The sequence below is a fragment of the Cyprinus carpio genome, chromosome B4 (assembly GCF_018340385.1).
Source record: "Cyprinus carpio isolate SPL01 chromosome B4, ASM1834038v1, whole genome shotgun sequence".
Taxonomy (NCBI): domain Eukaryota; kingdom Metazoa; phylum Chordata; class Actinopteri; order Cypriniformes; family Cyprinidae; genus Cyprinus; species Cyprinus carpio.
Genome location: NC_056600.1, coordinates 25576183 through 25592436, shown reverse-complemented (window position 1 = coordinate 25592436; position 16254 = coordinate 25576183). Strand labels below are relative to the sequence as shown.

Here is a 16254-nt window from a genome sequence, read left to right as displayed (position 1 = left end):
CCCCTCCTCCGCCCGAGGTCGCTTCCAAGAAAACCATCTACAGAGTCAAAGAAATCCTCGACTCCCGGCGGCGGGCTTCATTACCTCATAGATTTGGAGGGGTACGGTCCTGAGGAGAAATCATGGGCAGACAAGGATGACATTCTGGACCTACCCCTCATTAACGACTTCCACTAAGCCCACCCGGATCGTCCCGCTCCCAGGGGACGCGGCCGTCCTCGCCGTCAACCTGGGGCATCGGGAGATGCCCGTGGGGGAGGGGGTAATGTCACAGAGCCACCTACACCTATTCACAATCACCAGAGTACTAATCACGAACACCTGCATCCACTTACCACCACCATTCAAAAGCACACTCACCTCAGTTACTCATCGCAATTCAAGTGCACAGCTTCACCTAATTAATTAATCATTTACATATATTATTTATAATTTGAATTATAAAAGAAGAACACCAATAACTTCGGGTAATCATAAAAAATGATCTGATCTTTTTTCCTCCAAGAAATGGGCAGACTAGAATAAATAGAAACACAGAAGCAAACAATAAATCATAAAAATGGCAAAACAAAAATTAAATAATCCAGTTTTTTAACAATTATGAGTAACATTAGAATAAAATGTCTAAATATGATATATTGATCGCCACCATCAGACTCTCCATCGCTCATGGCATTTAGTGCTTCTTGTACCTCTTCATCATTCATAAATTGCTTTCTTTTACTCATTGTCTTTATTTATGAAACTGATAACCGCTAATTCAGTGAGTGAAAGGCATTGCCTAGCAATCCTATGTTAAAGCACTGAAAGCGAAAGTCCCACCCTCCAAGCAATCGCCGTCTAAACCACGCCTCCTGAACATACAGGCATTATACACCCAAAAAAAATGATTCTGACCCCTTGTAAATGTTACATGGTTTTATCTGGTTAATTTCACTGATTTTAATGTTTTATTTAATCCTACTTATTTTTAATTATTTGAAATCCACTGCCCTCGTTTAAAACAAGTTAATTTAATTCAATTAAAAGTAATTAGAAAAAATATGTTTAATTTAATTTCCATATACTATCGCATGTGCAGACAAATTTTTTTCTGAAGGCGCCAAGGCAGGATTGAACGTGATGCACTCTTTTGAATGCTGCATCCAGCTCTGCATTTTTGGTAAGTAAGCAATTTATAATCATTGATGTGTTATATTTGTTACTTAAACAGAGTTCTGTTTACACTTTAAAACATTTGATAGAAAAAATATGTTTAGCTAATGCTAAGTTTGTGTTTTTTATATATAAATTAATAGCTTAACGTGAGTTGTGTAAGGTTAGTAAGTTAACTTAACTTAAGTGTAAATGCGTGATGAATTCAGTGTTTGTCTTGATTTATTTATTAGTTTGTGGAAGCCAAATAAAAGGAAAAGAGTTTTACGAATGTTAACGTTAATTGTAGCTGCACCTTCCTTGCTGTCTAGGCTTGTACGTTAGACTGGTCAAGCCTAACGTTACATTAACTTTAATGTTATTCCTGACTGGCTGTATGCATGTTTTTTAATCTTTTCAATGTGTTAACTTAACATTAGGACAAAATACACCTGTGAAATAATGTTGGTAAAAGAGTTTATGTTTCTACATAATGGCAGCCATAGGTAACGTTAGGTGCCTGAATTTACCGTTTCTTTAAAAATTTGTATTTTTTAAACACCTGTAGACCTGCCCCTACTCTGCCGCTGACTGGCTCCGACCGACCGTGACATTTTTCAAGGCCTGTCACTCCACTTGCAAACCTAACCAACGAATGCAACGAACACTACCCAATCAGAGGCAGGTCTTCACAGAATGCGGGTAGGAAAAACAGAACAAGCTTCTCTTCACTTCATGGTAGCGGCATGGGTAGCAGTCCTCGTGGACGGTATCCAACTCACCTTATCAAATCTTAAAACGTAAAGGTGAGGCTGAAAGTACATGTAGTAGAAGCATGCAAATGTTTCATAACTAAATAGCAGGAGATTTGCAGATGACACGAGAGGACCAGCTAGTACGACCACAGCCGATAGTCCAGTGAAAGAATTTTTAAGTTGAAGTTGTAGGAAGAAGAGTATAGGGGTTAGAATGTGGGTTTAGCTAGCAGGTTAATTTTATTCAACTTTGTTTCTGCTCTAAACACAAAGACTAATTATGTTGGCACTGCATTTATTGCTCCCAATTTCAAAGTAATACTTTTAGTATAGAAGTGGAACATGAAAAATACAAATACTAATAGAGTTAGTGATATGGCATGAAGACAGAAAAATTAATTAATCTAAATTAAATTAACAAATTAATTAAACAAAACTAAGAGCTGGCAGGGGTCTTTTTTCTGTTTCTGATTTCACAAACAGTTTATAAAAAAAATCGCCATATAATATGATCTGACTCAATGTAAATAACCTTACAGAATCATTTATTCTAAAACATTGTACAGGTGTTTATATTTCCTGCATTGTTGTACAAACAATGGTACACTCAAAAAAATTATATGTTGGAATTACTTAACTTTTTTATGTCAACAGGTTCCACGTAACTGAGTTAGGTTGCATTTAAGTAATAATATTTATTTCAGTAAACTTAAGGTAATTACTTAACGTTAATGCAATGTTGTTTAGTTTAATGAACTAAACATTCTTTATTTTATTTTAATCTATAAAGTTAATTAAGTTCAATTATTCTAAAATTAATATAGTCACTTTCAATAAAAACAAATAATCATGTTTCATTGAGTTTATTCAATGTCCATTCAAAACATTTTTAACAACTTTTACAAATTTCTCCAACAAGAATTTGTACAAAATGCTTCAGTTTTTATTTTTTTTATAAATCAAAGTTCTTCACTTAATACAAGAAAATAAGTAAAAATAAAAAGTATGCTGCCATCAAAAGGATTTACAAAATGCTCACATGCAAGTATTACACTTAGGAAAAAAAAATGGCAGTCTTCATTTGTAATATGTGCCTCCTTGAAACTGAAAAAATGCATGTTATTCAAAGCAAGACAAATTTTAAAGGAATATAACATGGGCAATACTGAAACAAATGTACTGCAGTAGCCAACAGTGCAACACTATGGAGAAAACACAAGTTCAGCCTCTTATTAAACATCTTTGGGCTCTTTTCAGACTTTAAGCTACAGTCTTTATGTAAGGAGTTTATTTTTCAGGACCTGGACCTTGTTTGACAGCTTGTTTGCATCTAGCTCCATAAAAATCTTTTGAAATACTTCAAAAGTGTATCTTAGATCTTGAGGGTAAGCCAAGTTTAATGCGTAAATTACACCAAGCAACACAGAACACGCATTTGGCACATTTTTCAGATTTTGAAGTATATGGATGCCTTCAATTATGATCCCAACGTCTTCATAAGGGTCTGTAGCATCTGCCCCTTCATGTACAATTGCATAGATTCCCAGGGTGGTGTTGCGCATTGAGATTAGGGCATCGTCATGTTCAACATCCTAAAAATGACAAGTATAAAAAGAAACAATTACAAAAAGATCAAGGGTGAAAGAAGGAGCTGGTTTTAGAGAAACATGCAATAAGTTTAAAAAAAATTAAGTAACTTACCATATACTCCTTCACAAGGTTTGAGGGATCTTCATTTAGATAGACAGCAAGGGCTTTCAGGATGCATTCCCTTTTTTTTTTCAATGGTGACATTCTGAATGTGAAATAAGCATTCGTTAGCACTTTTTAGACTTGTACATCTAACATTTTCAGTAGCATTATACCAATTATCTCACTGTGTTGTTTCAACAAAAGATAAGTTTGTCAATCCCATCAATCGATAAAACAGTCCACGTGACATTAGTGGTTCAACCATAATTTTACGAAGCTACGAAAATATTTTTGTGTGCAAAAAAAAAACAAAAATATTGACTTTATTCAACATCACCGCCCGCCTCCGTTCATGAGAGTCTCACGACACATTTGTGCATTGCTTCTGACGTAGAAGATGCATGTGTCACGTTACTCTCGATAATGGAGGCAGACTCGAGGGAGAAGAATTGTTAAATAATTGTTGTTTTCTTTGCACAAAAAATTATGTCACAGGGGCTATTTTATCGCTATCCTTACTACCTTTCTGGGCCTTGAACGTGTAAGTTGCATTGTCTAGAAAGCTCTCGGAATTAATAAAAAAATAACTTTATTTATGTTCTGAAGATGAACAAAGGTTTTACGGGTTAAGAACGACATGAGGGTGAGTAATTAATGACCGAATTTTCATTTTTGGGTGAACTATCCCTATAAGCCTTGGGTGAAAGCTTTTTTTAACCTATTATGAATTACTGTCAGATTTAAAATGATGATGAATTTAGAGAACTTACCTGATCCATAACTGACAGGATGTTTGTGATCTTCTGTGACGCTGCTCCTCCTTTTTTTTTTGACAATGTTGAGGAGCTGTGTTGAGAAATTATCAAGCTGGCCCATAAATTTGGACACCAAAGGGATTGTTGTGATCCGGCTAAATTCTGCAGATACCTAATAAAATATTAAAAGGACAAATAAGGTTGGCTGCTGATAAATTTGTGACAGAAGTAAGAATAATATAACACCAACAGTATTCCTTTACCACCACTTACAGATGACATTCAAAATCATTACCAGTGAACATAAACCTGAATTACATCTAAAGTACTTAAATTCAATATTTAGAATTACAACAACATCCAAGTAATTCATCACAGTTGATATTACATAAAGACTTACCTCTCGCTCAGTAAAGAGTGCTGGCCATCTGTTTTTAAATTCAACAATGAAAGGCAAATCTTCAACCACCTCATGCCTTCGGAGTGCAAATGTTTGGTCCATCAGCACCTTGATAACTTGCTCATTGTTTTTTTTAGTTACCTCGGACAGTAGGGTAATCCTTTGCTTTCCAAGGGTATCTTTTGTTTCACCCAGTGGGTAATCTGGACAGTAATTTACCTCAGCTTTTCTGGGTTTCTTCACTTGGTTTGGGCTTCCCATGGATCCTTTTCGCTTATGGGAGTTGATGTTTAGCTCAGAACATCCTATGTTTCTCAATTTTGTCCTGTAATTTGCCATCTTATATTTCAAACTGATTTTCCAGCCATAGTAGCCACTCGCAGAGCCTTTTTCTTTGAGGCATGGGTGCTTGCGTACCAAAGCAGAAGCTACATCATCAAGATCTGCACTTGAAGGGTATGCCTTGAACTTTATTATTTCTGAGGCTAAAGCATCCAAAATGTCAGACTTTAGCTTGGCATTGGGGCTCAGGACAGTACCATCAGTTTGATAAGCAAGTTGTGCTTTTTGCAGTTGCATCTCTGCATCAAAACTAAACTGTGGTATTGGAAAACTTTCAGGCCATGCCTGACTTCTAACGGAGGACACAGATTCTGGAGTTGACAGTACAGATGACTGTGGGGATGAGATTAGGTCTGTATCACAGGATGATACTGAAGAGGTCTCATTTATTTCAGATGAAGAAGTAGGGATACTTGTAGATGAAGTCAAAAAAATGACCTTGAGTGTAGCTTTGTCCTGTATGTCTGAAGTTGAACTGAGGTTGACAAAATCATTAAAATCAGGATCTTTGAATTGAAGTCGAAAATCTTCAAGGACTCTCAATTGGGTCTGGATTTCTCTTTTAAGGTCATTCAATGAGTCTGGAATACCAGCTGGGAGATTTAACCTTTCACAATTACTTTCTCCTAAGATCACTAGAAGTTTGGCTGGGGTGCCCATCATGTTAAACTTTTCTGAAAGAGAGAGGGGGATGAATATATGAGTACAATGCCAGCAGACTCATCATAACTATTTAAACTAAAAGAATAGTTAAAAATTATAACTCTGTCATTATTTGCTCACCCTCATGTCATTCTGTACGAGTTTCTTTCTTATGTTAAACATAAAAGAATATATTTTGAAGAATGCTGGTAATCAAACAGTTGTTGGTCCCCATTGACTTCCATAGAATTGCTTTCCCTACTATGGAAGTCACTGGGGACCAACAAATGTGTGATTACCAGCATTCTTCAAAATATCTTCTTTTATGTTCAACAAACTCATACAGAACAACATGAAGGTGAGCAAATGATGACAGAAATTTACTTGATTTATTCCTTTAAATAGATGAAAAAGACATAACATTTTTTGAATAAGATTTTGTTTTCATATTAATCCTCCTGAGAGTAGTCTCGAAGTAGTACTTACAAGGTATGACAGTGGTGCTGAAACAGATTAATACATCTCTATGTCCCACAGGACTTTAGTGGCTGGTTATTACACCTCATCTATTAGTATGTGTCTTTTCAGAGTAATCATTCGGACACCTCCAACCATATAATCAGCAAGAGGGTATGGGTCTTTCAACTCATTGTGGCAAATTAAGCAAATTTCCAGAGTTGGTACCAATTCAAAGGCCCTGAAGTGCTCTTGGTACCATGAACACATTTTTTTGGCAATGAAAGCCAGATTGTCTTCGATTATACAGATTTGAGTAATTTCTGCAAATTCTGGAAGACCACAAAGAGACCCATGGGCAATTATCATGCCATTTCGATACATAATGCCATCATAAGAGACATTCTGAGCAACACTGACAGTGGTGATACCAGGATACCTACAATTAAGGCAACGTACAACATCCTCTTTCATGACCTCAACAGAGATGGCAGAAACATGTGTGACCTGTAAGGTGGTCTTTTCAGGGCTGGGTATGTGGAGGTTATATCCAACCATCAACTGGTGTTTACTTGCCAAAGTTAGTGGTATGTTCTTGAAGCAATTATTGTGCCTAACTACTTGTTTGAAGTAGCTATGTTTAGCTTCAAAACGCAATGTCCAAAGAAATACGAGAGGACCAAAGCAGCGAATCATTTCTGGATAGTGCTCCAAGAAGTGATGCTTTGGGAGCAGTTGTTTAAGTGGAAACAGCTCCTGATATTTCTGACGGTGTTCAGAGATCTTGCATTCCAAATATGCAATGGTCTCATCTGTATGAACCAAAGACACAACCAGTTCCACAATATCCTTCAAGTCTAAAATCATAAGCCACACAGGTTCATCTGCAGGCACCAAATGCCCAATAATCAATGGCAGCAATCTTAACAGACACCAATTTTCATGTGCATTGCCACCAACTGATCTTCTGCTTGCAAATGTCTGTGGCACCAATTGAGGTCGATTTGTATTATCACCCCACTTGTAAGGAAAATGATGGATGAGTTCATTAAGCCTATCAAGAGACAAGATCTTCTTTGAAATAAGTACAACAAAGCACTCTGCCAGCTCAACTGGTACTACGCCTTCAAAAAGATCATGAGCCAAATCAGGAGGATAGCCTGTTGTAACATTGAAGTAGCTAAGGCTTTCACTGAAAGCACATGCTTTTTTCACACCCATGACATTTACCTTTTTTTCTGTTGCAAGTTTCACATGTCCTTGGTGTTCTTCTGCAGTCCGACGTGTAAATTCACCTGCCTTCACTTCAGTGGTCTGAGAATTTGCACGAGAAGCTGAACAAAATCGACAACAGTATTCACCTGAAAAGTTCTCAATGAAGCCAGCCATTGAATGTGCACTAAGATTATCTGCCACAACACATTGTACTGTTCCTTTAAGAAATGTTCCCAGCTGTTGGACATACACACCTTGCTGTTCCAGAGTTTGGAGATCATGCAAAAGTGGTCGCAAGATTTTCTCAAATCCGTATGTCTTCACGTCTTCCGTTTTGCACAGAACTGCAAGATGAATTGAAGACAACGTTGACTGAGACATTGATGGTACATTACCCAAAATCCAGTAGATTGCACATAACTTGTGCTTCTTTCTTGATGTCCCTAGAGGGTTGCAAATTTCAAAGTCATCAACATATAAGCACACAGATATCCTCAACTCCTCTGAGAAGAAATCATTTGCTTTAAAATACAGACCATCCTGAACTGATCTGTACTGATGGACATCTCTTAACTGTTGAGAACTGTGACTTTCAACCATTTTGTCAAGTAAATCATTCTGACAAAAAAGATTCTGTAAAGACTCAAGTATTGGAACATACTGAAAAGTTCTGTTTCCCTTGGCATCAAGAACATACTCTACAGGGTCTACAACTTTAAAATTGTCCCTGTAATATTGTTTACGCTTAAATGCAGAGGCTAGCGGACCACCATGCTTTATTGCAGTGAGTAAAGGGTTTGTTGTACTTAAAGATGTAACAAGGTCTTTGACTAGAAATGTATCATTGTCAATCCTGTGTTTTTGTAAGGTGTCAACAATGATTCTGTGAGACAAAGGGAAAGAAGCATCACTCAGTAAATAATGCAGATCCTCCAACAGCTCATCAACAGCTGAGCCTGGGACATGGTAGTGATTTTCCAGCTTTAACAGTAATGAAGCAAATTTAAGCTCTACCAACTTTGGCAGGTTCTCTGGAACCTCTCCTGAATCAATACAACTGGAATCATCCTCTAACACAGATGCATCGGTTTCTTCATTTGAAGGAGTGTCATCAGATATTCCTCTTACCTCTTGAGTTTTCACTATACCTTCCTTAAAATCTGTCAATGAACACTGGCAATGCTTTCGGCTCTTATGTGATTTGAATGTGCGGTCCTTAAACATGCATCTTACTGTCTCATGACTGCGCAAGTGGTTATTTATATGGAGAAAGTAATCATTTACTGAAGGAATGTCAGTAACAGCACAAACATGACAATTTATCACAGTACTTTCACTAGAATTTTGCTTTTGAGATGCCTGCTCACTGTTATGTGATCTGCATAAGTGGGACCGCAGCGCATTCCAGGTTTTAAAAGTGCATGGACAGTAAGAATATGCACATGGATATGCGTGTCTGCGGCCATAGTGTCCATGTACCAACCTGAAGTGTTTTAAAAGCTTTGATCTGGATGTGTGAGAAGATCCACAATCTCTGCACAGCCACATATGGGACTCTAAAGGCAGAACTCCAAAACTCTGTGAGGGGGAAAAAAGGATGTGAGTCACCAATCAAAATAGATAAAATAATAATAATAATAAGCTAGATGCCATCTTATTAAGTTGTCAAATTTTTTAATGAATGTTTATTGCCATGTGTGTTGTTTGGGCCTTCCAAAAATGTAAATTTAACATTAGACATTAAATAAAAAAATGTGCAACACCATTTTTAAGACTGAATCATTTAAATGTTATTAAAATTTATATTAAATCTTGATCAAAACTTTATTTACACACAAAATCCGTTTACAAATAAATGGAAAAACTCTTCCTAACCAGCAATTTAAGTCATTTGCATGTTTTGTGTGGGGAAATTTAACTATTATCAAAGTTCAACAAGTATAAAACATTACATAAGAGCGAAAACAAAGAATGTAACTAACAAGCATGTGAAAACGAGGAATACAACAGGTTCATGAAAATACCACACAAAACATAAGATTATACGCGATTTACCGTTGTAAACTAATGACAGCCTCAACATATGCATAAAAACTAAAATATCTTACCTGTGTTTCCACATAAATAAAAACTTCTGTTGCATTCCTCGCACCGTGAAATTACTCTGTTTTGCTTCTCATAAAATGGCGCTGATCTAATAGAGAGCTGAAGCGTGATCGTTGAGTGTGCTTCCCATCTGCGCATGTGCAGATATTACTCCACCTGGTGACCAAAGAGCGGTACTGCAGAAGTAACACAACTCAGTTTCATTCATTTCACTTAAGTAAGCTGTGTAAATTTGAAATATTACTTTTTCTAATTTTGTCAACACAACTTTTTTAATTTTAACACACAAACTAAACTGTATTATTTCATTTATACATAGTTATATTATTTGGACCAACACCAGCCACATTTCATTTTTTTGAGTGTAGTTAAAGAAACCAAATCTGTTTTGTACTTAATTCACACATTTTCCATAAACTTCAATATACACCTCTTGTTTCATATAATTTCCTGTCTGTCTGCTTAGATCATCTAAAGCTTTGAAAGCATTATTTTCTGATGTAATTTCTAAATGCTCTAAAGTAATTTATAAGAGGAATAACACACTTGCAAGAAAATAGTCCCGCTGTGAATAAATAAATAAGTTCATAATTAAAATAGTCTTTCCTGAAAATTAAGTCCATGTCTGTCTGTCCACTTCCAACCTCTTAATCTGCCATTTGTTGTATATATTTTCATATATATATATATATATATATATATATATATATATATATATATATATATATATATAGTAATAAGGTTTTATTAAAATTTGGACTTGGACACAAATTCGTTTGTAGTGATCTGATTTGAGTCGTGGGCTTTGTTTTGTGCTGACACAAGTTTGTGATTATTGGACAATTACTTTTTTCCTCAACATGCTTACAATTTATCTTTCTAATTCCTGCTCATTTTTATTTCTGTTGCAGGTTATTCTCATATCTGATTGTCTTGGTGTGATGTGGACCAAAACCTAATTCTTTGGGGAGCTCATATTGTTTTGGTAAGTGCATTGAACAACATCTTAGACACAGTGCATTTAACATACATCTTAACAGCTATACTGATCACAGCAGTGCTGCAAAGGAGAAATCTAAAAAATGTTCTGTAACTGTGTGGTATACATTTTGTTCTTTATTTATGGGGGGGTTCTCAACGCTGGTACTTTGTCATCATATAATTCATAGAGAAGTGTTGCTATAAAAGTACCAGTACACACAGACATTTTCTTCATGTCTAGCTTCCTACTAGGAGTGCTTGTGTGTATTTGTTCTTTCTATAACAGTAATGACTAACAGCAGTGCAAAGTAAATCTGCCACTGATGTAGACACTGTTACTCTTAGGGCGTACTCACACTAGGCCCGGTTGCCTTGTACCGTGCCCAAGCACGATTGTCCCCCCACGGTTATCCTTTCCTTCTCTAGGAAACACTGCACTCTTTTGAGAAAAGCGCTCTCTCTCGCACGGCACAGTGGAGTTTATGTGCGAGTTCCGTGCTGAGTGCGAGTACGCCCTTAATCTGTTGAGTAAAGCTTCTGTTTGCTTAATATGAGATTCCGTGGCCCCAAATATAAGTCACAATAAACTATACATTTAGTTGTCTTTACAGAGCATAGCATTATGTAATCAAATTTGATGCGGATCACCATGCCCCTGATGTGACTGTTACGACACCATCACTAATGTTTGATTTTTGTCCCCTTTTCTCTCTTTGTAGTTTGTCTAGTTTATGTGGCAGTGTAAAGACTGTGGTGCGGAAGTGTCTAGGCGATCAGAAATTCTTAAACATTACAGACTAAAACATAGTCATTTTGGGCGTGGCCATCATATTAAGTGTATATACCCTAATTGTCCATGCGTATTTACGACTTGGAATTCACTTTTGTCACATTTGTCAAGGAATCACGAAAATACCTTAAAGCACTCTGACATATTTACTTCAATTTCCTGTCATTTATGTGGCTGTAGTGAACTTGGAACAGAACATGATTATTTTGTGCACATAGGCCATCATCTGAAAAACAATGAGACAATCACATGTATGTTTAAAGGCTGTGAATACACATCCAATGTATACAACACCTTCAAGTCGCATAAAAGTCGGAAGCACAGCTTACATACGTTGAGAGATTTTAAGCATGGTGTAGTCCAGGGAACTAGTGTAGCTGAAACTGAAGAGCCTGGTGTTTCAGACAGTGAAGAATTCTGTGATGAAAGTCAGTCTGAAGACATTGATTTAGATAAGTCAAAGGATCAGCCAGAGATAATAGAAAAAAAATTGCTGCAGTGTTATTAAAGCTGGAAAATAGTTTTCATGTGCCAAGTGCTCCAATTGATGAATTGCTGGAAGAATTTCAGTATTTGTTGAGCACAGCACCTTTGTGTAGTACAAGAAATGTGATACATGACACACTGAATAGTTACAACCTGCAAATTGACCAGCCAGTCACTGAAGAACTTGCATCTGCCCTGTGTACATCTAATCCTGTCTATAAATCAATTAGCAAAGGTTGTCCTTTGGCAAGATCCTTTAAGCGCAAAAAATACTACAGAGACAATTTTGTCAATTTTGTCATTTTTTGACAAAGTTGTGGAACCCATAGAATATATCTTGGAAGACAAAGATAAAAGAACACTGCAGTATGGTCCACTATTAAAGTTTTTACAGCAGCTTTTTACTAATGGTCACATTCTTAACAAAGCATTAGATAGTCACCTCATATCAGAGGGCAGAGGAGAAGAAGTGAAATACGAGTCTTTTCGATATGGTCAGTCTTTCAAGGATAAACATTTTTTGTCAGAAGGTGAGCTGCGAGTGTTGTTGAATTTTTATGTTGATGATTTTGAAATTTGTAAACCACTTGGCACATCTTGTAAAAAGCACAAGATCTGTGGCGTTTACTGGACTCTCAGCAATTTACCACCAGGTTGTCATTCTTCCTTGTCTTCAATTTATTTGGCCTTACTCTGTAGATCTGATGATGTGAGGAAATATGGCTATGAAAAGGTACTAGAGTCCTTGTTGAGGGATCTTGCAATTTTGGAAAGTCAAGGTATTTTTATTGCTCACCTTGGAGATTTTGTTAAAGGCACAATACAGTGTGTTGTAGCAGACAATTTGGGGGCACATGGTATTGCTGGATTTATTGAAAGTTTTGCGGGTGATTACATTTGTCGCTTTTGTGTGAAAAAGTCGGAAATTCAGGTGAGCGAAGTGAGTTCAGGGACATTTACTCTTCGAAGCGAAGAGATGCATGAAATGCATGTTAGATCAGCACAGGACAATGCACAACCTTATTACGGTGTTAAAAGGAAGTGTGTTTTTTCTTCATATCTTTCTCATTTCAATGTCTGCACAGGCTACACTCCAGATGTTGCACATGACATCTTTGAAGACATATTACCAGTTGAGTTGGCACAGTGCCTCAACTTGCTAATTTCAAAAAAGTATTTCACACTTGACAAACTCAATGAGTCCATTCAGAAATTTCCTTACAAGTTGACAGACAAAAGTAATCGTCCTCATGCTATTCCCAGGACATTCATGCAGAAGAAAAGTATTGGAGGAAATGTGCATGAAAATTGGAGTCTTTTGCGATTGCTTCCACTTTTGATTGGACATTTGGTGCCCCCAGTTGAACCAGCCTGGCAGGTCATTTTGGACCTTAAAGATATCGTTGAGCTAGTTGTTGCACCAGTGCACACGACCCAATCCATTGCTTTCCTTGAAGCCAAGATTTGTGACCATAGAGCTAAGTTACCAGAGGTTTTTCCTGGTCTAAAGCTGTTGCCGAAACATCATTTTGTGGAACATTATCCACAGATGATCAGATTTTTTGGTCCACTAGTTGGGTTGTGGACAATGAGGTTTGAGGCGAAACACAGTTTTTTTAAGCATTTGGTCCATCACACTTGCTGCTTTAAAAACATACTCTTGTCCATTTTGCATCAGGATGTGCAGAAGGTTCTGCAGTTGGAATACCCTGATATTACTCACATTTAGCTCACAAAGAATGCGTCTGTTAATGGAGTTAACTACAGAGAAGGTATGGTTGTTGTTCATGGCTCTGTAGGTGGCTTATGAGAGTTTGCAGAGGTTATCCAGATGGTTGTAGTGGAGAAAAGCTTGAGCTTTATTGTTAAAAAGCTTGATGCATGGTATAGGGAGCATTTTAGGGCTTTTGAGTTATGTCCCACTTCAGAAGTCTCCCTCATTCAACTTGGTGCCTTGTTGGACCAGTACCCCTTGGCAGATTACAGGATTGGAGGCCGGCGAATGGTGACACTTAAAAGATTCATACAGATACAAGGTTGGATTATGGTAGTTTGTGTTGTGTTCATACGCTGCATGAGTTGATACTCTAATACACTAAATATGGTAACAAGAGGGGTGCCTAACATTTCTTACAGGAGGAATAATTTTGTTTTTAGTAATGATAGAAAGAATTTTCTTAGGGAAATACAATCCAATCATCTGACTTCTCCCTGTACTAAAGTACCCTCATGTTGCCATATACAGGTGCTGGTCATATAATTAGAATATCATTGTTGATTTAAAGTTGATTTATACTAATTCCATTTGGGAATTTGGGATTTTCCTTAGTTGTCAATTATAATCATCAAAATTAAAAGAAATAAACATTTGAAATATATCAGTCTGTGTGTAATGAATGACTATAATAATGAAGTTTCACTTTTTGAATGGAATTAGTGAAATAAATCAACTTTTTGATGATATTCTAATTATATGACCAGCACCTGTAAATGTACATGTTAAGGAAAACATTTGTGACTAAAATAATATAAATTAGTGTTCAAATCTGTCAGTTTAAATATATCATGTTCAAAGGAACAACTACCACACAACCACAAACAAAGAAAAAAATATCTCAGTGTTTTTCATTCCATGCAAAGAAAGTAACGGTAAAAATTCATTGTGTTTTCAAGTGCAGAATAACATTACAGATTGGAATTGTGTGGTAGTATGTTCCTGTTCTAATTCGGTTCATAAAAAGTTATACCTAAGTAACAATAGTATGAAATGCTGATTTAATTTTTTTTTTTTTTTTTGTCTTCTTTAACAATTAGATTGAAGAATGGCACAAGTTGGTGTACATGGCAACCCTAACTCTAACCCCCCTAAATGATGTGGGTTTGAGTCCATCTTTTTTAATGCAGAATGTTTCCAGCACTTCTGGATCATCTGGAGCACCAGTGAGCAACCAAACATCTCCCATTTCCTCACAGGCCTCATTGCCCGCAACAGGCTCTGATGACACCATCATTCTGCCACATTCAGACAATGACTTGAGATCATGTGCATGGCCACATGAATTCCCCATTCCTCACTTTTCATACAATGTAGAGGTACAGCTTCAACGTGGAAATGACTGCTTCAGAGAAACTGGCACTCAACTGAAGATTACTCCAGGGTTAAAGTCTGTGTTGTACGTGTATGTTATGAGTGTTGAATGTTACTTTTTGGTACGGACTGTGGAAACAAATTTCCTCTATTGAGGACAATAAAGAATGAATATGGATATATGAATATGATATCTTAGAGAAGCTAGCCGAGGAGATCTTCCAGTATACAGCGTATCCACAAAATCACCAAACAGATGATGTAGCAGAGGCATTCATCAAAAAATTTCCCTATGGCTGGATGATTAGCCTAAAATATAAAATGGCTAATTACAGAATGAAGATGCAAACCATTGGCTTTCCAGAAGTGACTGTAAATGCTTTGAAAAACAAACATAGTGATGTAAAGAAGCCTAAAAAGGCTGTAGTCAACTTTTGTCCTTCACACCCTGCTGGCGAAACAGATGAAAGCTTAGAAAATGTCAGACTTGAACTGTTGAATGATGTCAGACAAAGAAACAAAGTGCATCGTGTGTAAAAAAGATGTCAAAAACATTCTCCTACAGAAGAAAAGAGGTAGTGCAGGAAAATCCAGCTGCCGGAGAGTTTAAAGCCAGGTGGCTTGCACTTTTTCACATTGATGAGGTAAGCACATGCTTGCTCCCTGGGTTTTTACATTGCACTTTGACCCATTGTAAATATTAGCAAGGTTTAAATAAGGATGCAGGCTGCTGGTCCAGTTTTGATTTCTTGCCATTACCCTTGATTGATTTCAATACATCTGGCTAGAACACACTGTACACCTAGAATCTATCTTTTAATGATATAGTAGCTACAAAATATCATTACAGCGATGGCTGATCACAGTGCTTTTTGTCTTCTGTTGTTGTTTTTTTGTGTGTGTAATAGATAAATTCCGAATTCCACCGCATAACAACAGTCCCACTTGAAACAACCTTCATGGCTCAGTTGGACAGCCATTTACCCCAGCTGACATCTATTTTCAACAAAAAGGGAGGTGTTTCTGTATATTGTAAATATAATTTTTATTTTTAGAATTTTCAGGTCATTAAAATCTATTACATAAATTCATGTTTTTCCTATATTCTACAAATATACAGGACATCGAAGGAGATTACATCCAGAGAGACCTGCAGAAATTCACCATGGGCGTATATGTCATCAACAAGAAGGGTGGAGAAATTGGAGCACAAGATGACATTGGCATTTATGTTGAAGGAGAAGTCATTCTGGACAACATTGGATCTGTAGCCCAAGCATGTGCAATGATGCTGGGAGTCATCTATGTACTGAACATGGCTTACCCCAAAGAGCTGAAATACTCCTATGAATTCATTAAAAAAGTGCTCTTGAAAGGCTTTCCCCCAAAGTCCTTGGACTAAAGAACAAAAT

At 36.8% G+C, this 16254-nt stretch overlaps 1 protein-coding gene and 1 long non-coding RNA gene across 2 annotated transcripts; one reads left to right on the top strand and one right to left on the bottom strand.

Annotated features, from left to right (window-relative positions):
• Positions 1–2842: 2842 nt before the first annotated feature.
• Positions 2843–9814, bottom strand: LOC109075618 (sterile alpha motif domain-containing protein 3-like). Its single transcript, XM_042722455.1, has 8 exons — positions 9500–9814; positions 8875–8969; positions 7646–7735; positions 7407–7510; positions 4737–5752; positions 4352–4508; positions 3591–3684; positions 2843–3481 (listed from the first exon to the last, which is right to left on the bottom strand). Exons 5-7 carry the CDS (start codon positions 5739–5741, stop codon positions 3671–3673), a joined length of 1176 nt encoding a protein of 391 aa, XP_042578389.1. The 5' UTR covers positions 5742–5752; positions 7407–7510; positions 7646–7735; positions 8875–8969; positions 9500–9814; the 3' UTR covers positions 2843–3481; positions 3591–3670.
• A 608-nt stretch (positions 9815–10422) lies between these two features.
• Positions 10423–15919, top strand: LOC122137078. The gene is made up of 3 exons (XR_006154590.1): positions 10423–10482; positions 14569–15486; positions 15751–15919. It is a non-coding gene; the product is annotated as an uncharacterized LOC122137078 (long non-coding RNA).
• The last annotated feature ends 335 nt before the right edge of the window (positions 15920–16254 follow it).